General features: G+C 46.9%; 1 protein-coding gene across 2 annotated transcripts in view; it reads right to left on the reverse strand.

The window, feature by feature from the left end:
- Nucleotides 1-23,260, reverse strand: part of USP10 (ubiquitin specific peptidase 10) — a 52,554-nt gene that overhangs the window by 14,935 nt on the left and 14,359 nt on the right. The window contains exons 2-4 of one of the 2 annotated variants that reach the window (XM_084757446.1): nucleotides 17,208-17,276; nucleotides 14,536-14,593; nucleotides 8,365-9,393 (exon numbers count right to left, since the gene is read on the reverse strand). In XM_084757446.1, coding sequence (XP_084613572.1) covers nucleotides 8,365-9,393; nucleotides 14,536-14,593; nucleotides 17,208-17,276 — 1,156 coding nt within the window. Of the gene's footprint in view, nucleotides 1-8,364; nucleotides 9,397-14,535; nucleotides 14,594-17,207; nucleotides 17,277-23,260 lie in introns of both variants that reach the window. The other variant, XM_084757445.1, reaches the window with a different exon arrangement.

The raw sequence follows: 23,260 nt of genomic DNA on the forward strand, positions 1-23,260 counted from the left end.
ACTGGGATTACAAATATATGCCATCAGGCCTAACTAGAAATTCATTTTAAAACAAAGACAAGAAAGTCATGAGTGGTGGCAAATCCTTGTAGCTACAGTACTTGGGAGACAGACACAGAAGGATCAGGAGTTCAAAGCCAGCCTCAGCCTATACAGTAAGTCCTAGACTGGGTCAACTTCATGAGACGCTATCTTACAGACAAGAACAAAAACAAACTTATCCTGACGTGGTAGTGTACCCACTAATCCAAGCACTTAAGAGGTAGTGGCTGAGTCTGAAGCTAGCCTGATCTACACTGCAAGTTCAAGGCTCTTCCAATATCCCATAATGAATCCTATTACATAATGGCTACAGTAAATATGTCCCTTACACTCAGTCTGGTCTTTACAAGCCACAAGTGTTAACTGGCGGGACCTAACTCGGTCATTTAGGGGCACTGTCTGTCTGCTTCCTACCATACCAACAGTTTGTCTGTGATCAACACAATCTAGGTTCCAATTCAGGGCCACACCCCGATGCCTCCTTTACTTTTAAACTGTTCCACAGGAAGGAGGAAACAGTAATGGGCATCTACGGTGTTGACCACCATCCACAATAACGAGAACCATTAAACAGTTGTAGTGGCCAGTCCCAGGCTGTGGTCGGAAAGTCCGGGGAGGAACTCAATCTGCACAGCTTAAGTGTGTATGTGCATATTCACCTTCTTCCTTCCCTTTTCCTCCAGCGGAGAAAGCACAGTGAGTAATTTTATGTCACCCATCTTTCTGAGAAAACAAACCATTATAGGCTCCAGAGAAGCAGCAGAAGGCATCAGAGAGACCACATGTGTAAAGCTCGCCCTCTTAGTAAGACACAGACCTAGGACTTGACACCTCCCACCAGTGAGTGCCTGGAGCTGCCCGTTAACATCCAACTTCACAGCAACTTTGACAAAGAGGCACTCTGACAGCCCATCTTACGGATGAGAACATTGAGTCATGGCACTGAATCAGACACAACTGTGGATCTGCCTGCCTGGCTCTTCCCTCTCCACTGTACAGTGAGGCCTACTGAAAATTCTCTTACCAGACTGGTGAGGTGGCTCAGCAGTTACAGGTGCTTGCTGCTAGGCCTGATGATCTGAGCTATAACCCAGGACCCTCGTGGTGGGGAGAGGACCAACTCCCACAATTTGACCTCACACACACATCTTTAAAAGGTTTTTAAAATATCTGCACTGTAAGGTGGCACTCACTTTCCCCTTCGCACTCCCTCTCTCCCACTTGTCGTTGGGCTGTACCACAAGTACCCTCACCTTCCACTGTAAGCCACAGCAGTGATGGTCACAGTGGCCTGCAAACCTGTATTCAGGCAAACACCATACCCCAATGCAATGCCACAGGGTTTCAGAGCAGCAAACAGTGGCAAGATGTACATAACTACACTTGGTCTTCCCGCCATGGCTGACCTCTGGTGAACAGCTCATTTGTCCTCTGCGCACAAAAGACTGTAACTAGCCCTGTTCTAGGCCAGCTCACAGATAGGTAACGAGGAACTCACTGTCCCAGCTGAGTCGCCACATACTACAGGTTCAGCTAAAAGGGTCTGGGGAGTGTGCTTCATGCAGTTAAGGTCTGCAGACATAGCAAGAGAGTAGCTAGAGACCGAGGGAACCACAGACAAAGATGGAGGGAAAGGGCCCTGCCTGGGGTCAGCAAGGTGTGAACACTGTGAATAGTAACTTACACTCGGGTGTCTGCATGCCGTGTTCCCAACACACTCCCCTCAAATTCACAGCGCAGTGTATACTTATGGTATCAACAGGGAGAAGAGCAAGGACTGGGTAAGAGAGTGGAGAGCCAGTGCGTCCTGCCTAACGGGATGCCTGGCCAGACCTTAGACACGGCCACATGACGGGAGGAGCTAAGATAGACAGTGGCCTAACACACACAGGTTTCTGGATGGGAGAAATTGTTTTCTTGGTGGTTTGAGAGGCAAAGCTTTCTTGGACTGGCTGAAGGTGGGAGAAGAGATGGGGTACCATGATAGTCACCTCTACTTTGGCACAGGCACTGGAGGAAGCGGAAAGACCAACAAGGAACAGGCATGGAGAACCAGACGAACTTCTTCCCTCTTGTGCCCACTGTTCTGAGCAGCCTCAACTGTGAACTGCAGGGGCAAGGAGAAGGCGCAAGCCCAGTGGCCTGAGTTCAGAGGCCCAGAATCCACATTTTAGAAAATTGAGCCAGGAAACCTCGCATTTTTAAAAAGTGGGAAATGGATGATGATGCTTGCCTTTAATCCCAGTTCTTGGGAGACAGAGGCCAGTGGGTGTCGGATCACCACACTGCACCAGGACCACAGAGAGAGACCCTACTCAAACAAACAAAATAAATCTCAGAATTCCTATGGAGGACTGACTGCCAGCTGAGATGAGACTCACCCCAAAGCTGTGGCCACCTACCTGGGTACAGTATGCACTGAAGCGGCAGAAACAAGACCCTGCTTTAAAAACACAACAGGTGACGGCCTGAACAGCATGAAAGCTTCTTTAGCCAGCAGAGCTCTGCAGACCCGAGAACACCCCAACCCCATCCACTCCTCTCTGACATTTACTGGGAAACCATATGCTCAAGCTGGCTTCCACACTGCCCATCCCTGGGAGAGCCAACAGGTCAATAAGCAGTTTCCGTTTTCCTTGCAAGACAGCAAGCTTGTCTCTTAGCACCCCCCAGTGGTCTGATCAACACCTACAAGCATGCAGACAGGCGGCAGAATAAGAGGTGCAGCTGGCAGGAGGTTAACTCCTCCTCAAACAGATGCAATGAACTAATAACGCACTTCTGGAGTAAGGACAGTGACAATGTGGAGAAATAAATCATGAGTCATTACAAGCATCCCCTGGAAAGAGGCAGGGCTAGCAGGTGGCTCAGCTGCCATTAAGTCTAAGTTCAACTGCAGGACCCACATAGTAGAGCAGAGAAACAGCTTCCAAGTTGTTTTTTGACCACGGCACTCGTGTTTGGGTGCTCACACACTTGCATCTGTGCACATGCATGTATAAAATAAATCATGAGATGTTTAAAAAAAAAAAAGAGGCAGTCTTGGCTAAAGAGAAAGCTCAGTGGTTAAAAGCACTTAACTGAACTAACCAGGTTCAGTTCCCAACCACACACACCTAACAACGGTCTGTAACTCCAGTTCCAGAGGGCACCACACTCTCTTCTGGCCCCCTTGGGCACTGTGCATATGCAGTACACAGACACGGGTGTAGGCAAAACACCCATAGACGTAAAATAAAAACAAATCTATCTAACTAGGTGTGGTAGACAGTACACACAAATTCCAGTATACACAAGGCAGAGGCAGGTGAGAGGAGGGGGGAATAATTTCAGCACACTGGGAGGCAGAGGCAGGCAGATCTCTCCCTCTCTCCCCCTGCCCCCCTCCTCTGAGTTCAAGGCCAACTTGTTCTACAAGACAGCCAAGGCTACACAGAAAAACCCTTTCTCAAAAACAAACAAAAAAGAATATATAAAAGTTTGAAAAAACATCTTTCATCATTCCATCCCAAAAAGAAATAATCTATATTCTCCAAAACCAGAACTTTTGAACATTTTGTGACTATGTATCAATAATCTCCATTTCAAAAGAAACAAGCTGCTTTAAAGCTGATTCCAGTTGAATATTGTTTTATTTTATTTTTTTGAGACAGGGTTTTTCTCTGTGCAGCCCTGGCTGTCCCAGACTCACTTCCAGGATTAAAGTAGTGCGTCACACGACCAGGCCCAGTTGAATACCTTAAAGTTAAGATCAAAACCTCAGCAGTGAGGGGGTGGTGTTGGCTCTGTTTTTTAACAATTAAACTTTATTATACAACCCAACTAGCATACACAAGAAGGAAAAAAGGTTAAAGGGACAGAAGAATGAACCTTCCGGTATCCGTTCCAGGGAACGGGTCCTTAGGTGTCTCTCTGTCCCGCGTGCTGGTCCGGCCCGGTTGTTGCTCCCTCCGCGCTCTCGCCTGGGCTGCACTAGTTGTTTTCTCCTCCCCACCTCCCTCAGTCACATGGAAAGGGCGGTCTCCTTCTCCCGTTGAGGTCAATTAGGAAAACAATAGCCCAGGTGGGGTTCCCAGTTCTGCTTCCTGAATTCTAAGCCCAGGAAGGCTCCAAACAGCCTCTCACAAGGTATTCATGGGGTGCCCCAAGGGTAAAGCCGGCCAAGATTGTTTCCACCTGTGACAAAGCTTACTCTTTCCCACAGGGTGGCTAGTCCCAGCACTCAGGAGACAGAGGCAGGTGGATCCCTGAGTTCAAGGCCAGCCTGGTCTACAGAGCCAGTTCCAGGACAGCCAGGGCTGTGTGGAGAAACCCTGTCTTGAAAAACCAAAAAAGCAGCTTTGTGCAGTGGCAGTATTGTAGCCAATGAGGTTTATCTGAGGCACAATTACTGCTAATTGAAAAACCAAAAGAGAACAGAAAGAGAAAAAAGATCAAAGCCTCCACAACATCTACTGCTCCAGTTCCATGCTAAGATTAAAAGTGGAGCATCCACCTTCTTGAATCCAGAGAGAGCAAGGGAGAGGCTGCAAAAGATCTTGGCTCTTCCCTCTGCCTGGGGTCAACTCATTTACTTAGCTGGGGACTGGCTCACTCTAGCCTAATGCGCAGCATGTGATTGTGGAGAGGGCTGAGCTCCGCTGAGTGTACTCAGGTCATTACTGCTAGCTTCTCAAGCTTTATCTTCCCTCAGAGGCAAACACTACAACTGGCTGCAACACTAAATTCTCCAAGTTTTTCTTTTTATTCAAGGCAATTTTGGGAAAATGGCCCCCAATAGGTCTTTCTCATGGGAGTTGGTGGAGCTACTCAAACCAATGCTTATGGAATGGCAGTGCTAAATGACTCATAAAACACGCTGAATCAGCCAAAAGGCTGAGCAGAGTCCAGAGTTTTCTCATGCTATCTGTGGACACCATAAAACCCAAATCACTGAACGTCCCTTTTAATCTCAAGGCATAGTGTAAACGATGCAACACAGACAACCTACACGTGGATGGGGTTAGCACCGAGTGTTCGCGGCTGCACAAGCTTACGTGTGATGAGTTTTCCTACACTTTGTTATCATAAGATCTGAGGGATGTCCTAAGTGGAGCTGGCACTGTCCTGTAAGCCTAGCTACCCAGTACCTAACCATACTCCAGCACCTAACCCAACTACTAGTACTTAGTAACTGCCACGCCTCTAGGCTTTCCTTTCCTCACTCTTGCCACCTGGGGAAGAACATGGGCGACCTTAGCTTCTAGCCAGGCAGGACAGCAAAGTGACCTGTCTACCAGTAGAGCAGAGTCTCAAGCCAGTGCTAACCAACTAAACAATGGTCTGGAGACTGTATTGTCGTCACTCACACCCAAGTCCTCAACGCCACACTCCTTCCCTGGGAAGCCTCAGCTTACAGTGACCATCCAGCAGCATGAAGGATGCAGCAAAGCCCACATGGCTGGGCAGACTTCAGGACCCCAGCTCACCAGGTTCTCGTGTCCTCTGGGATTTAATGTGGGCACTTAGCTGGGTTTCTCTCCTTGCTTGGAGTTACTTAGGCGTGCACCATCACGCTCGGCTTACTGATGCCAAGTTTTAAACGAAATCCAACCTTGTGCTCCAGAAGCATTTGACAGCTTAGTTTAGGATGTGATCTATGTTCTTCTAAAGCCCCAGGAATACTAGAGCATTAAAAGTAAGGTGCAGTGACAAGGAAAACACATGCAGCCTACTAAGGCCTGTGCTCACAAGGGGGCAGCACCATCAGCCATGAGCCACCGCCCCCCCCAACTCCCCGGCTTTTTTGAAGACTAATTTATTATGTATGCAATATGTTCTGCCTGCCTGGTGCCACCAGAAGAGGGCACCAGGTCTCACTGTAGATGGCTCTGAGCCCATCTATAATGACCTCAGGCCCTCTGGAAGAGCAGCCATCTCTCCAGGCCAGCCCTGAGCTCCTTTGCTGCTCACTTACTCCCCACTGTGCAGACACTGTTCTCTGGCCTTCAAACAGCAGTTTAATGCCCCTCAGGTTTCCTTCTACTGCTTATCCTGACTCAGTTACTCCTACTAAAAATGGCCACTACTATAGCAGGGCAGGAGTGTTGTACACCTTTAAATCCCTGCACTTGGGAGGCAGAGAGAAGCAGGTGGGTTTCTGTGAGTGCAAGGCCAGCTTGGCCTACAGAGCAAGTTCTAGGACAGCCAGTAACGGAGAAGCCCTGTCTTGAACATTTCCCAAAAGAAAGGCCAGGTGGGCGGTGGTGGCGCACCCCTTTAATCCCAGCACTTGGGAGGCAGAGGCAGGCAGATCACTGTGAGCCCGGTCTACAAAGCAAGTCCAGGATAGCCAAGGCTACACAGAGAAACCCTGCCTCGAAAAGCCAAACAAACAAACAAAAACAAAACAAGGCAAGCCAGTATGCATTTAGTGACATAAACAGAAGCAAGAATGTTTCCCCACCACTCAGACCAGCTGGTTAAAGCTAGTGCTTCTTTTGCTGTTAGGATTTGCCCTGCCTCCCCTAGAAGTCAGAGATCCATCCATTTGCCAACAAGCTCCCAGAATGTACTTGTCTTGGACCCACAATGATGTTATGACAGGCCATGCCTGTCCTGAATACTGGATATTCAAACTCAGATCCTCATGCCTGCATGAGTGCTCTTCTTCGCTACTGAGCCATGTCCCAGACCTACAGCAAATACATTCTAGAAGAACTGTATGCAATATATAGGGAAGAACCCATGCAGAGCATGGAGGTGTGTGTGTAGAATCCCAGCACTTGGAAGAAGGGCAGCACAGATCTGTGAAAAGCTTGGGCTACAAAGTGAAACTGAGAAAGAAAAATGGCCTGGAGAGATGCCTCTGTGCACTTGTTGCTCTTGTAGAAGATATGAGTTCAATTCCCAGCACCCGCATACAGTGCACGTGCAGGCAAAACACATATTTAGAAAAAAAGTCTTGTGGTGAGGAAGGCTGCAGAGAAGTTACTTTCCTTCAAAACTACAATCCTCAGGAGTTCCAGCTACTATTCCAGAGGACTGGAGCTTGATTTCCAGCACCCACATTAGGGGTTTAAAACAGACTGCAAATCTAGTTCTCGGGGATTTGATGCTCTCTTCTGGCATCTGCTGGAACGGACATACAAGTGTTGCCTAGACATGCATGAAGGCCAAACACACCCATAAACCTTAAGAATAAATAAATAAATAATCTCAGTGGAGGTAGAAACAGGAGAAAAGCCTGAGCTAAAAGCAAATTCAAGACCAGCCTGGGCTACACGACAAGATGTTATATGAAAGACAAAACAGGGCTGGAGAGATGGCTCAGAGGTTAGGAGCAGTCAGTGCTCTTCCAGAGGTCCTGCGTTCAATTCCCAGCAACCACATGGTGGCTCACAACCATCTAGAATGAGATCTGGTGCCCTCTTCTGGCCAATATGTGTAAGTGCAGACAGAACACTGTATATACAATAAATAAATCTTTTTTTTTTTTTTAAAGCAAAGCAAAACAAAACATGCAAATCCTATCCATCTTCTGATCAGAACACTAATACTCAGAATAATGTATCACACATAGGGAATAAAATGTTATTCTCATCTGTGTTTTGGCTTCTTATTTGAGACAAGGTCTTGCTACTAAAGCCAGGCTGGCCTCAAACTGCCTTAGTGTCCTCTGAGTTGAAATTACAGTCTGTGTTCCCAATGTGATGTTTAAAAGCAGTAATTTGTTGTCACCACCAGCCACCAAGAGGCTATACCGTAGTACTGTCTGCTGAGACTCTGAGCACTCCAAGGGCACATGGCAGCCATCTTGGGAGCTGGGGACCTGGAGACGTGCTTCTGCACCTAAGCATCCAGGTCCTGTCTCTAACTTCCTATCTCACCTTGCTGCTACAATTCTAAAGAAATCCACTCGGCCCAAAGTTAGTAAGGAGAGGGAGAGGGGCTGCACTTTATTTTTTAATGTCTTTTTCTGTATTGATATAGGAAAAGAGTAGGAAGTGAGTATGAACTGAGGAGGACCATCATACCTCAAGTGTACCTGAGCTTCAGCACAGGGCACACGTGTCATACAGTCCACAGTACAGGACCAAGAAATGCAGAGTGAAACGGAGTTTGTCAGTAAGGAAGAACTCATAGTAAATATGGGGTTTTCTCACTTACATACAGGCATCGCGCCCTCTCCTACCACCTTTCTTCTGGATAATGTTAATGCACACATGCCCTTTGCTTCCTATTACCACACAGGTGAGCTATTGCCACTGTGGGCACCAACATACTGCAGTGTGCAGCCCTCAGGCCTGTCCCCCCTCAGTCAGCCTGCCTGTTAAACTGTACCTGCGATCTTTATGGCTACGGGATCCTCTGAAACTGGAACAAGCCCTTCTTTGACTTCCACTTGCTTTTCAGAAGCCAGGGGAGATGGGGCAGGGGGGGAACACTTGGTTTCCACATATGCCATGGGCGAGGAAGATGAGGGCTTAGAATCATGGAAGAGGCTAGCCCAGGACTTTGCAGGCTGACTAATGGGAATGGCGCCAGACGCAGAGAGCGCGCTTTCGGCAGGAGGTGACTGGCTCTCAGGCTTTGCAGAGTCCAAGTCTGCACTCTCCTCAGTGTGTAACTCTACCCCATTGGCAGCAGTGTCCTCGCTCAAGGATTCAAGTATTTTTCCATTAGCAACTGTGAGATTCTCAGTAGTATCGGTGCCAACATAGGGCTGCGTCACAGCTGTCCTTAGCAGGCTGTCTGCAGGGAGGCAGGGTTGCTCAAAATCAGTGCCATGGCAGCCCTCAGGCAGCCCTGCAGTCCTGTCATCACCACCTAGTGTTCTGGGGAAAGGACTCTTAGGGGCAGGGTCACTGACGAAGTCCACGGGATTCTGTGGGCTGTCACAAGTCCTGGGCATGACTGAAGGAAGCATGTCCACCATGAACTCCGCGTCCTCCATACCCTCGCTGTTCGTGACTGCTGAACTGGCATGGCCATTGACCAGGGCAGCTGGGGAAACACTCTCATCGCTACCATCTTTCAGGTAACTGTAGTATCCAGGGGGCCGCTTCTTCTTCTTTTTACGCTCCCTTTGGCCAAGACTACCAGTGCCACCATCGTTCTCCAAGGCTTCTGCCTCCACGTTAGAGTTGTTTTCCAGAGCCAAGGCCGAAGCCGGGTACTGGTCAATGGAGCTGTAGGTCCCATCTTTTTCTATGCCATCGGGGGTCTTTTTGGAAGTTGTACAACCAAGAATAAACTCAGGTGCCTGAGGGTTCAAGGTGCTTGATATACTGTAGCTAGGAGGTCTTGGCAAACCATCGCTTGGTTTGATGACTTCATCAACACCGAACTCAATCCTCTGATGTTCTTGTCCTGCTGAGAAGAAAAGATGTGTCAATACCTATCCATTCTGAGTACAGGGTGCAGGCTACACAGTTCCTAAACCATTTGTCCTCTTTGAGATCCCCCAACATAACTATGACAGGCTTTGTGCCTCATCTGCTGAAAACGACATCTATAAAACAAGACTAAATTGGGAGTATAAAAAACAAAAGCCTGGGGGGCTGGAGAGATGGCTCAGAGGTTAAGAGCACTACCTGTTCTTCCAGAGGTTCTGAGTTCAATTCCCAGCAACCACATGGTGGCTCACAGCCATCTATAATGACATCTGGTGCCCTCTTCTGGCCTGCAAGTGTATATGCAGACAGAGCATTGTATACATAATAAATAAATAAAAAAATCAATCAATCAATCAATCAATCAATCAATCAATCAATCAATAAAAATAAAAGCCTGTCCTTACCCTTGGTTATCTGGGTATATAACAAAGAATTTCAAAAAAACAGGGGATAGAAATTAAATTTATAATTCAAAAATTAGTGGGAAGTGGGTAGTGGTGGTGCAGCCTCTAAATCCCAGTGCTCAGCAGGAGACAGAAGCAGGCAGATCTCTGTGAGTTCGAGGCCAGCCTGGTCTACAAAGTATATCCAGGACAGCCAGGGCTACACAGAGAAACCCTGTCTTAAGGGGAGGGGGTAGAATTAGTGAGACATGTGGCCCCAATACCAAGAGAGGCAGCTCTGGCTGTCTCACTATACAACCAAACAAATAAGCATCTTGTTGCTTAAAAATATTCCTCAGGAAGCTCTAGAGATGGCTCAGAGATGGATAAGATCACTGCTTGCTCTGCTAAAGGTCCCAGTTCAATCCCCAGTACCCACATGGTTTTGTTCTATAATGAGACCTGGTGCCCTCTTCTAACATGCAAGTGTACATGCAGGTAAAACATTGAATACTAAATAAATAAATCTTTTAAAAAAGAAATTCCTCAGAAATACAACTCAGTGGTAGATAACATGCTTATCTGGCCTCACTTTAAAGAAAGACATACAAGTTCACACCTGTAATCCCAGCACACAGAGAGGAGGTGTGAGAAGCCAAGTCCCAGGCTGGACTACACAGTGAGGCCCTGGCCCTCCCTGCAATTCTCATGCTTGCTTTATGCCTGAGCTGGGAAAATATTCGCTCTTGTGGCACAACCTGAGACACTGTCACACAGGCTTCTCCCCTAGAAGCTGCAGAATCACAAGCTCCTAGGCTGTCTGTGTTCACAGTTGCAAGTGGTGGGTGGCTCCCACTCTCCTTCTCTTGGCTGGCTTGGATTCCTCCACTGAACACCTTAAATGGGGTCTAGATGTGGCCCTTGTCTCAACAGCAGCTAGCTAGTAACTCAATTCAGACTGGACTGACCCCAGAAGTGGTGAAACTACTTTTCAAGCCTACAAAAACAAAGTTAGGACTGAACTGGGGGAAATCTGAGGCAGGGTTCGCTGTGCAGCCCAGCCTGCCCAAGGTCCAAGGATCACAGGTATGCAACACTATACCTGTCCAGGGCTTTGACCTTGTAAAGTTCCTATCACAAGCTCCAGCTAAGCCCAGCCTGCACCTCCTGCACACGTCAAGGTGGATAGTGTATCTTAGTCTGTCTCTGAAAGTAGGTTACTAGAATCAACTGTGCCTTTCAACAACATGGAAGACCAGTGGTGACATGGTCATGCATCTGAAACTAATGAAAGGAAGCATGCCTTCAAGTGCGATGTAAGGTGGTAATAGTTAAGTCCTACACATCAAGGACAGAAGTATAACCCCCAAGTTCTGCCGTCAGTATGTTCTATCCTGGAGGGCTTGAAAGACTTCATGGGAAGGGGGAAATGCTACCTAGAGAGGAGAGAGATGTCTGTGTTGGGGTAGGAAGGAAGGCAATCCTGCCCCGATGATGACGCTGAGACTACAGCACGTTTGCAGGTTTGCAGCTGGCTGCTGAGCTGTTCTTTGTTTCCTCACTTTGAAATGGATTACCAAAGAGCAATGGCTTCTATTACACATAGGGACTAGGTGTCCATCCCAAAATACTCCCAGATCCCACGACGCTTGAAGCCACCAGACACAAACATAAGCAGAATGACGGTGAAGCTTACACCAGATTGATTATTTGCAGTAGAAAGTGCCTTCCACATTGGCCCGAAATCTTATCAGAGAACATTATCTACAGCATGACTTGATACCAAGGGAAAACACTTGGTATTTCAGGGCAGCTCCTCTTATTCTCGCAAGACAGCAGAAAGTTCAGATTGAGACTTATTCTTCAGATGAAGAAAGAAGAGGCCTACAAATGTGACTCTGAATAGCCCAACAATGCCTAAGGAAGACAAATTCTCAGGGAAATTACGGTATCCTAGGCTGGAGATGGCTTGGTGGATAAGAACACTAGCTGCTCTTGCAAAGGACCCAGGTTCAATTTCCAGCACTGACATGGCAGCTCACAAATGTCTGGAATGTTAGCTCTAAGAGATTCTATGTCCTCTTCTGGTCTCTGTGGGCACCAGGCACACACACTGTGCACAGATATACACATAAAGGTCAGACACAGACACACACAGACACAGACAGACACACACAGACACAGACAGACAGACAGACAGACAGACACACAGACACACACACACACACACACACACACACACACGAGTTAAAACAAAACAACAACCAAAGGCATCTTAGGGGACCATTTCTCAAAAAGAGTTCCATTGAGTACAACACCTCCATGGCAGGGAAGGTGAGATTCCTGCTGAGGAAGTTCACATTTAGTGGTGAGACCAAGGAAGCTTTCAAAGATTAACAGCACAGAACAAAGAAAGGCCAAGAGGGACTGTGGGCGTGGATCCACGGAGTCTGACTGGCTAGTACAAGACTGTGAACAACTTATGAAAATACTGTCCCAGCAGGCGTGGTGGCACAACGCCTTTAATCCCAGCACTTGGGAGGTAGAGGCAGGTGGATCACTGTGAGTTCGAGGCCAGCCTAGTTACAAAGCAGGTCTACAAAGCAAGCCCAGTACAGCCAAGGATACACAGAGAAGCCCTATCTTGAAGAAAAAACAAACAAACAAAAACTTGGCCCAGTGGTGTGTGGTGACACTCTTTAATCCCAGCTGCGCTCAGGCCCACGGAAGCTATGCAGAGTGCAGCAGGACTTCAACAGCAAAGACACTGCTTCAAAGTTAGCAACTGCCCAGAAAGGGTGGTAAGAAGGCCTGACCAAAGTGCCCGAGATCACCTGCTGTGACTGTCTATGCTGGGAGGCAGGGAGGAAGCACTTGTTCATTCCCAATATACTGAAGGGTCACAGCATTCTAAATAGACACTAGGCAATGGCAGACATTCAGAAATGAATGTGTCCCTGCCATCTACTGCTGGGCAGTCTTAAAGGGAAGCAGGTTCATTATCAGGGTATGGAAAGCGGTGGTTCTGAACCTTCCTAATGCTGCAACCTCATGTTGTGCTAACACCCAACTATAAAATTATTTTGTTGCTACTTCATAGCTGCAGTTTTGCTATTGTTATAAATCACAATATAAATATCTGATGTGAGACCCCTGTGAAGGGGTCCTTCAATCTCCAAGGCAATTCCAGCAAAACTGAAGCCAAACTTACAAGGAAAACAGTGGAGAAGAGGAGCCCTTATGGGGTGAGCAGGGGATGAAGCAGCTGATAAGCAGGAAGAAAGAAGTAGCACACAGGGAAAGAACAGCCCATGCCCAGTGCAGGCATCAGTAGATGCTCACTACACGCAGAGCAGAGGCAGAGATGCCCGGGGAGCTGCACACCAGCAGATTACATAGCCGCTTGCTTCCAGAGCTGCTCGTTCTGCTAGTTGTGCTAAGCTATTACTGAGCCTGCCCTTTCCCTTCAGATCTCCTATCACAGCTAACTGCAGAGCTGCTAACATTTCTCTGAGTCACTTTCTGAGATGTTACGGTAGAGAAGGCTGGCTTAGGTTTTTCAAGTTTATAAATAAGCCTGAGTTGTAATTAACATCCTATCACAGGTCTGACATGCTAACTAAACATGGAATCTAACCCCTGGCTCTAAAAAATGACTTTCTTTTTCTTGGACGCCAAGAATCTTAAAACAAGCCGGGCGTGGTGGCGCACGCCTTTAATCCCAGCACTCGGGAGGCAGAGGCAGGCGGATCGCTGTGAGTTCGAGGCCAGCCTGGTCTACAAAGTGAGTCCAGGACAGCCAAGGCTACATAGAGAAACCCTGTCTCGAAAAACCAAAAAAAAAAAAAAAGAATCTTAAAACAATCCTGACTAGAAATGATCAAGTTTGAGCCTGCAATGACTGCACAGCCGAGGTGTGCTAAACACATCTCAGCCACAAACACTGTGCACCTTGATAACACTACCTTTGGCCGTCAGTCAGCCTGGGCTTGTGCTGGAGACAAAGCAGGAGCAGAGCAGGGGTGAGAATGCTATCTAAATGCCCAGTCATCTGGGACAACAGGACACGACCACTAACTCCACAGCTTCACATGCCCCTCTGCTAACAGCAAACAGGCTCACAGCCAGCCCTGGACCCAGGAGACTTGACCACAGGGACATCAAGTGACACACCCACAAGAGCAAGGGCCACAGAGGTAACAGACCGGAGCAACTCCGTCCTTACCAAAACTTACCATGCCCAGTGTTTTGAGGCACAGCACAAGCTTGAAAGCATATCTGTCAATCAATGATGCGGTAGTTAAGTGAGCTGCAGTTCACAGAGGAAGCTTCAAGCTCTTAAGGAAATGATAGCTCTGGCTGCCCTGGTCCTACAGGCCTGTCTCCCCAACTTCTAGAGAGGCTGAGCTAAGATGACAAATTTAAGCCTGCTAGGCTACAGAGAAGATGGGACTCAAGGACATGAACAGACCAGAGACAGCTCAGTAAGTAATGGTACTTGCTGCACAAGTCTTAGGACCTCCGCTCAGTTCCAGGGCCGGTGTACAAGTACAGGACCTGTTCCAGGAAGCTGGCCTCTGACCTCCACACCCAGAGCACGCTCCAATTCACGCACGTATCATAGCCCAACCCCAAGTAAGTGAATAAATAAATTCTTCAGTAAAAGAAATATGATCCTATGGAGGACACGTCTGCAGGTTTCATGCCCACCCAGCACACATGGCCCAGCTTACCATCTGGCAGTTCCTCTTCAGCCTGTATGCCACACAGAGTCCCACTGTATGGAGGGAGCTGCATAAGAAACCAGAAAACAAATCTTAACCGATTATTAAAGCTCCATAAGCCACTGCATTAAAGCAGTGCGTCCTTTAAGCTCCACTGAAGTAACTTCTCGTGACATCACTTTCCCAAAAAGACACAAAAATCAAACAGTGTAGGAATGCTTTCAATTATTTATCACTGCTAAACACATTGAAAATGAAGCTGGGAAACTGAAAATGCACTCCTAATGACATGTGTACATGCTGCAGTAAAGTCCTTCTGACACATCCTGCCCGCCTGCCCCAGGATGTCTATCAGAGCGAGCCCAGAGCCCACACTGTCCATCTACAGCCACTGTGGCAGCAAATGTAGTAAGCACAAGGGGTCAGAACTATTCACGTGGATCAAAGCTTTCCATACAGTTAGCTATAATACAAAAATACTGGATTTAGTGTCTACACCTGGACTCCCAGCAGTCAAGAGGCCGAGGCAGGATGATCACCACCAGTTGAAGACCAATTAGAGATACATAGTGAGTTTCATGCCAACCTGAACTATGGAGTAAAATTCTGATTCTTATATAAATGTGAAAAACTTTGAGTCTAGGTGTGCTGGACACACAATCAGCTTACTGAGACCTGTGTAAGCCTGGGGCTCAACACTGGGTCCAGCTTTTTCCTCTACTCAGTGAAAGGCCTCAGAAAGCAGAACTCTCTAATCTGAACGCCAACCACCACTACACCAACTAAACGTTTCTGGCAGGGGCTCCACCGTCAGTCAGTTCACAACAGTCTCTAACTGTAGCTCCAGAGGACCTGGCATCTATGGCTTCCATGGGCACTGAGTACACAAACCACACGCAGACACACATACACATAATTGAAATCAATCTTAAGGTACACAACTTTAATCTCAATACTTGGGAGGCAGAGGCAGGTAGATTTCTGTGAGCTCAAGGCCAGCCTGGTTTACAGAGTGATTTCCAGGACACATAGTGAAACCTTCTCTCCAACAAAACAAAACAAAACCTTAAATGACAACCAAGACCCTTATCTGTGTGCCCCTCACACAAAAAACAACAGACACAGACATTTGCACCTGCACTGACAGTCTTTATGCTGCTAGAAGTGTTATGTTCAGTAAAACCTAATGTGTGTGTTGCTTCCAATACTAAGATCTGAGCATCTTCTGGAATAAACAAGCATCTTCCAAGCATCAGTAACAAGATTATAACTGGAGCTTAAAGACCCTGGCTAAGTTAAGATCACACACAGAACTCACCTGCTTGTTTCTCCCCAGTGTTTCTCCGCGGTGCCCCACCTGTCATACTGGGGCAAGTCTTTAGACAAGAACCTAAGAGGGCACAGAAGCCCTCGGCTGTAATGCTTTATTTATACTCACACTCTCCCCCTTGTGCAGTGCCACCCATCTGTCCCCCTGTCCCCGTCCCTGACCTCAGACAGAGAACAAAATGCTTCATACACGGTGAATAGAGAATAGAGCCAGATCCTAAGCTGCACCACAGCCAAGGGCTGAGATGTGCACACCATTCTACTTGCAAGGCTGTGTATATAGTAGTTTATGCCTTCAATCCCAGAACTGGGAGACAGACACAAGTCTATCTCTGTGTGTTCAAGGCCAACCTGATCTACTTAACAAATTTCAAACCACAGTGAGACCCTGACTCAAGAAACAAAACAACAAAAATCTGTGTGTGTGCGTGTGGGGGTGGTGGGGGGAGAGAGAGAGATCTATGGGCCACAGAAATGAGACACCAGCATGTACTCCCTCAGGAACCCACTAAGCCAATCAAGGAGCCCCTACAACACTAAAAAGGTAACACATTAATATAGTATAGTAAATAAATTATAGTGTGTGGTGGACCATAGTAAGCAATTAAAATAAGAAAATGGGCTGGAGAGATTGCTCAGCACTTGCAGAGGGCTGAAGTTCAGTTCCTAGCATCCAACATGCCTCACAACCATCCATAACTCCAGCTCCAGGGCATCTGATGCTCTCTGCTGACCTCCATGGACACCAGTCATGCAAGTGGTCCACAGATATAACAGGCAAAGACTCATACACACAAAACAAATAGTAACAGTAGCAAAAGCAAATATCATATGTATACACACAAACACAGAATACAGCATCAGCTTAAAGTAATCTTAAAGCACACAGCACTTACTACTTCTGGGGACACAGAGTGTGCTGCCACCCTCTGGGAAAGGCAGGCAGGAAGAAGGAAGCAGTAAAAGTTCAATTGTGTGTGCGACTATACTTCTTCAAGTCTAAGCATATAAATATAAGAGCCAAATAGTAGGGCCAGCACACACCTAAAGCAGTCTTCACTCTCTTTTGGTTGGTTGGCTTTTTGTTTTGTTTTTGAGACAGTTTTTCTGTGTAGCCTTGGCTGGCCTTGACTACCAGGCTGGCCTCAAACTCAAGAGATCCAACTGCCTCTGCCTCCCCGAGTGCTGGGATTACACGTGTGGACCACTGCGCTCCTGTATATATAATATTCTTAGGGACCAGAGATGTGGTGGCTCAGTGGCAAAGCACATAAAAGGCCTGGGTTCAATACATTGCTGGTACCATCCTGGCATCTACGTGTAGTTTATAAATCCCATTAAATTTTTCTTACCTCAACTGAAGAGCGGGGGGTCACAAAAAACTGATTGAACTCATCAGGGCTGAAATCGCCAAAAATATACTGAAAACAATAAGAACATTTGATTACATACAATATACACATTACTTATTTTTTAAAAGCCACATATTTTACAGTGTCTGTCCTATGGAACATTTATACTAGAATTCTCCAGCTCCTTTTTAAGTAAACAATGAGGGGCTTTAAGCTGTAAGCTAACGTTCCTAGGGGCAAGCAGTATTTTCCCATGGCATGCAAGAAAACGCACCTAGCCTTTTCTGTAACTTGTCAAAGAATACGTTGGAAAGCTTATTTTGAAGCAAGTCAAGTGTGCTCACAAAGCATGTACACTCCTGCCTTTGGGGAAACTTCCTGGTTCACCTTCTCATCTCCGCTTAGCTTTCTGCTGAGTCATATCATTACCTACCTCCATTTCATATCTTCCTGCCAAAGGACAGGAAAATTCAAAGCAAAGTGCCAGTGATCTTTAAAGACACATGCCATTTACTATAAACACAAACCACAACAGGCTCACAGACACATATGACAGAGATGCAGCCCTCTAGCATCGTAGAGCACTGCATGTGACCTTCACGGACAGAATCTGGTACAGCTACAGGTGGGTCTGCCAAGTAGACACCAGCTCATAGGAGCTTCAAGAAGTTTGCCACTAACAAGTATCATAGGATTTCCACAACATACAAACATACATACATACATACATACATACATATACCCAGTAACATGATCCATGTAAAATTCAGGACTGAGGGTCAATGTACAAGCAGAGCTCTGCTGCAGCTTAAAATCTAGAAATGACTTTCAGGGAAGTTTACAAATCTGTGTCCTATAAGTGCTTTATTTTATTTATTTACTTGTTTCTTTGTTTGTTTAAGTTTTGGATTTTTGAGACAGGGTTTCTCTGTGTAGCCTTGGCTGTCCTGGACTCACTTTGTAGACCAGGCTGGCCTCGAACTCACAGTGATCCACCTGCCTCTGCTGGGATTAAAGGCATGGGCCACCACTCCCAGCTTTCTATAACTAAGTATTACAGTAAATAATACTCTTTATTATGCAAAAGGCCACTGTGGGGAAGAAGACCATGGAAAAGATTTCCTGAGGCTATTTGGCCCTGTCTACCAAAACCCTATCGTTAACACAGTGAAAACAAGGCAGTCCTCATATGATGTTCATATAGTCTTGACCATGTCCACAAGGAAACAGTGGCCTGATGGCCACGGTGGAAACACTGCGATTTCACGTAGGCTGGAGCCATTCCATGAAATGCTTTGGCACTCAGCTCTTACCAACTGCTACGTTAACCACTGCTCACAACATGAGACGGTGGATTTTAACATATTGTGGAAAGGAACAGAAGAACCACTATAAGAAAGGAACTGTCTCATCAGAGAACAGAATGGTGTGAAAATTACAGTAAATTCAAATTACTAATTCAAAAACACAACTGGCTTTTAGTGGCAGAATCGATGTATATAGTAGCAGAGGTTTTGGAAACTCAAGAAAGCACTTTTCCCTAGAATGCTAGGGTATATGTTTCCACAGAATTCCATCCTATAAGTATTTTACTCAAGTGTACCAAGTATATATAATATTCTTAGGGACCAGAGATGTGGTGGCTCAGTGGCAAAGCACATAAAAGGCCTGGGTTCAACACATTGCTGGTACCATCCTAGTATCTATGTGCAGTTTGTAAATGAACTATGGATACAGAAGACTCCATGAACTCAGAGACACTAGTGAGAACCACGCCTCCATCTCAGGGGGAAAGGGACTCAGAAAGCCGGCCCCTTTTGGATCATGTTAGGAATAAGAAAGACTGCAGACTCACTGCAGACTCACAATGTAGGAAAGATATGCATGCCTGACAACTGAATCAGTGTGACACGTTGGATCTCCTGAAGCTAGGGGCTGTGAGTACCTGTGAGCTGTCTGCTGTGGGTGCTGAGAGCTAAGCCCGGAAGAGGAGCAAGAGTTCTAACCACTGAACCATCTCTCCAGCCCTGGACTCGAAATCACAGCGATCCTCCCCCCTCTACCTCCCGAGGGCTGGGATTAAAGGCATGCGCCCTACCGCCTGGCTTAAATTACACTTCTAAACACACATTCTAATTGGTTCGTCTACAGTACATTTTTAACGAGGTGGTTAATCAAGTAAGGGCAAAAATCTAAAACTTGGAACTGTACAAGTAGAGGAGGAAGCAGGACAGCATGTCTCCCAGTCGGAACTGCACAACCCAGGCTCCTTCCCTGGAGGAGGAAAGGGTGCCTAGCAGACCCCGGTGAAACCTCCCGATATTTTCACTTAGTTCATTATTTGTCCAGTATCACTCAAAGTCTTCTAGAAAGCAGGGCGTGGTGGTGCACACCTTTAATCCTAGCACATAGGAGGCGGAGGCGGAGACAGACAGATTGCTGTGATTTCCAGGCCAGCCTGGTCTGAGTCCAGGACTGCCAGGACTACAAGAGAAACCATGTCTTGAAAAATTAAGTCTGCTAAAGTGGGTTCCCGACGCACTCCAAATTCATACCTGGACATGATAGCACATGCCTTTAAACCCAGCACTGGAAAGGCAGACAGGCATCAGATATCTCTGAGTTCAAGGCCAGCCAAGAGGACCTGTTACAGAGAACCAAATAAGGCTGAATAAAGAAGCCCCTCACCCCCACAGTGATGAGAAATAAAAATGCACATTTTTGTTCACCGAGGCCCTGGACCTACGGCTTAGTTGGTGTACAGGAGGTACACAGTTGAGTGCGTATTGGGGGAGTAAGGTGGGCGGTTGTTAATTAAGAGTATTATTTTAGAGCTTTTCTTTTTAAATCATAGTTTATTCAAGAAACTAATCAGGGGCTGGAAAGATGGTTTAGTAGTTAGAGAACCTAGATTCAGTTCCCAACACCCTAGGTTCAATTCCTCACACCCACATGATGGTGGGCAACTGTCTACTCCCAGTTCCGGGGAAATCCTATACATTCTTCTGGCCTCCACGTGCACCAGGCATGTACATGTTGCACAGACATTCATGCAGGCAAAACACTAATTATAAGGTGTCAGTTATAGTCCTCATAATTATAGAACTTAGAAGGCAGAGGCAGGTGGATCTCTATGAGTTTGAGGTCAGCCTGGTCTACAAGGTGACAGCAAGGACAGTGTAGAGACCCCGTTTGGATGGATGGATGGAAGGAAGGAAGGAAGGAAGGACAGACGGACGGACGGACGGACGGACGGACGGACATCCTGCTCAGAAAGTCTCCTCCCATGGAAGGTAAAGAAGACGCTCCAGGTTCACCGGCAGGAGCATAGCTGAGTACCACAGGAGACTTGAGGACTGCCATTACTGCACGGCACTAGGGGGCGCTGGAGAACAGCGTTCTCAGCTCAACTTCCAAAAACTTCATCTCTAGAAATTCAACTGAATTATATCTGCGGCTCCCAAATTAATGCCCTCTGCCTTTTGAAAAGGTTCCTGTAACTTGAGAGGTGGCTCTGAAACAAGTACTCAGCCAATTCTTTGCTCTTTTCAGTACTTCTGGGTTCCAGATGGGCAGCCACCAAGTTTTCAGGACAGTCTCCCACGGCAGTACACAGCTACAGGCAGGCTGAACCCTGCCACAGCCAGCACAGGAGAGAAGGGCCAGACTTTCTGCTACCTGGGAGGTTTGGGCTGTGAGGGAGCAAAGCCGTCGTTCTCACTGAAGTAGGCCACATAGCTCCAGACCTCTCACCAGCTAGAAGAGCTCCTGGGGCTGACTAGAACTAAGAAGCCGTGGCTAGAACTGGGGTGGGGTGTGCCTGGCATTTGTGAGGCTCAGACCTGTGTCCCAAGCATGGCAAACACAAAACAAAACAAGCAAAAACAGAACAGGAGGGGAACCATGGGCCTGGAAACATCACACCAATAACTACCTGCTCAACATTCTGGACCTTAACTGAAAAAAGGCCTGCACTGAAAGGGGAGATGAGCCAGGCATGGTGGCACACACCTTTAACATCAGCACTAGGAAAGCAGAGGCAGGCAGATCTCTGAGAGTTCGGGGTCAGCCTGGTCTACAGAGTAAATTCTAGGACAGCCAGGACTACACAGGGAAACCCTGTCTTGAAAGAAAAAGAAAAATTAAAAAAGGGAAGGTGAGGCAAAGCCCCACCCTAACCAAGAAGCTATTTGCAATTGACCCTGCTGGGAGAGGGACAGAGAGCTTTCTCCGTGGAGCACCAATCACACACGGTTCAGGCCCCATGTCAGGGAGTACTTGGCCAACAAGCACAAAACTAACTCTGTGGTTTGGTTTGCTGTTTTTGTTTTGCCTTTTTTTTTTTTTTTTTTTTTTGTAGTATTAGTTTTTGTTGGTGGAGCAGACAAAGACAAAGAGAAAGGGAGGGAACATGATACTGGGTGGGTAGGGAGGTGGAGAGGATCTGGGAAGAAGGGGAAAATATCAAAACAGACTGTATGAGGGGGAAAGCCCCAAAGCAAAACCTGAAAAAAAAGCCAGACAGTAAGGCTGACTGCCTGTCTGACTCCACTCATGACATGTCCAGAACAGGCATGCAGAATGCAGACAGGCTTCCCAGGGAGAGAGGAGGGGAGCAAGGCAGAGCAACTGCTGCTGGATGTGCGCTTTCTAGGGGACAATAGAATGTTCTAAGTTGAGTATAGTGGTGAATGTATACTTAGGAATAGTGTCACACCACTGTCACATACGAGCCTTTAAGTAGATGGAAAAATCAAGCTAAGGGGGCTGGAGAGATGGCTCAGAGGTTAAGAGTGCTGACTGCTCTACCAGAGGTCCTGAGTTCAATTCCCAGCAACCACATGGTGGCTCACAACCATCTGTGATGCCCTTGTCTGGCCTGCAGGTGTGCATGCAGCCAGATCACTGTATACATAATAATAAATAGATCTTTATAAAAGAAAAAGAAAATCAGGCTGAGTTGTTTTCAGAGGAATAGCATTGGTCTCTGCATATTTCAAGGTCGATGCTAACTGGCTTCGGTGAACGGTCACATTATACAAATCACACTCAGAGTGGTGTGGTGACTTAGGAAACACCTGAAGGTGGCACTAATCAGTCCATGAAAACCAGGAGTCTCATTGATATAACAAGATTTAATGAGAACCAGTGACCCCAGGCGAACTGTGTGAGACTGAGGATAAACCTGAGCAGATGCGAAGGACTCAGGATATCACAGCATTCACAGGCTGTCACACTGCAGGCTGATGAGTACTACAAATGGCAGGGGAAATGCTGACTTCCTGACTGAGCTGCAGGAATCCTGCTTTGCTTTCCTGGGGAAGAGGGTCCTGAGCACAGAAGAACAAACCATTAACATCACAAAGCCATGCATAGATAGCATCTCCCAGCTTTGCAAGGTAGTGTTTCAGTATGCAAGTCTTTGTTTGCATATTTTATTTCAACACACTGGCTGCATATTCTTGGTACTTCCATTGAAAAACTGAGCTAAATTGTTGTTACAAACACAATCTCGAAATTAGAAGCCATGATTCATGTAACAAAGCCTGACTGTTAGCAGCTTTCCCTCTCTATAGAACAATGGAGGCTCACAGAGTATACGCACCAATCGACAACTGCTAACAAACACACACAACAGTGGACAAGTTGGGAAGCGAGTTCTAGCCACTTTCCTAACTGCTACAGTTACCTTGGAGCTAATCTTAAGAGAAAGGGGAGATGGAAAAGAGCATGCATGTAAATAAAGAACAGCAGGGACAGGTCATCCTCCTGGGACAAGGCTGAGGGACACCAGTTGCCTGAAGTAGGAACTTTTGGGGACAAGGAGGTAAGTCTGTAACTGTACGGGAGTTACAGTGGGCACATGTATGGAGAGGACAGTGACTCAGCACTTGCTGTTAGCTAGTTTACAGTAGTGGCCTGCTCTCCTTGAAACCCCTACCCCAGCCCTCACAGACAAGACCTTAAAACTACTGAGGAATGCTGAGCAGCACCGTGGCGCCGGATCCACACATGCACAAACTTGTAGGTGGCCTGGGTTCTACAGGGTTCCC

Source organism: Acomys minous (genome assembly GCF_964271855.1).
Source record: "Acomys minous genome assembly, chromosome: 14".
In the NCBI taxonomy this organism is placed as follows: Eukaryota; Metazoa; Chordata; class Mammalia; order Rodentia; family Muridae; genus Acomys; species Acomys minous.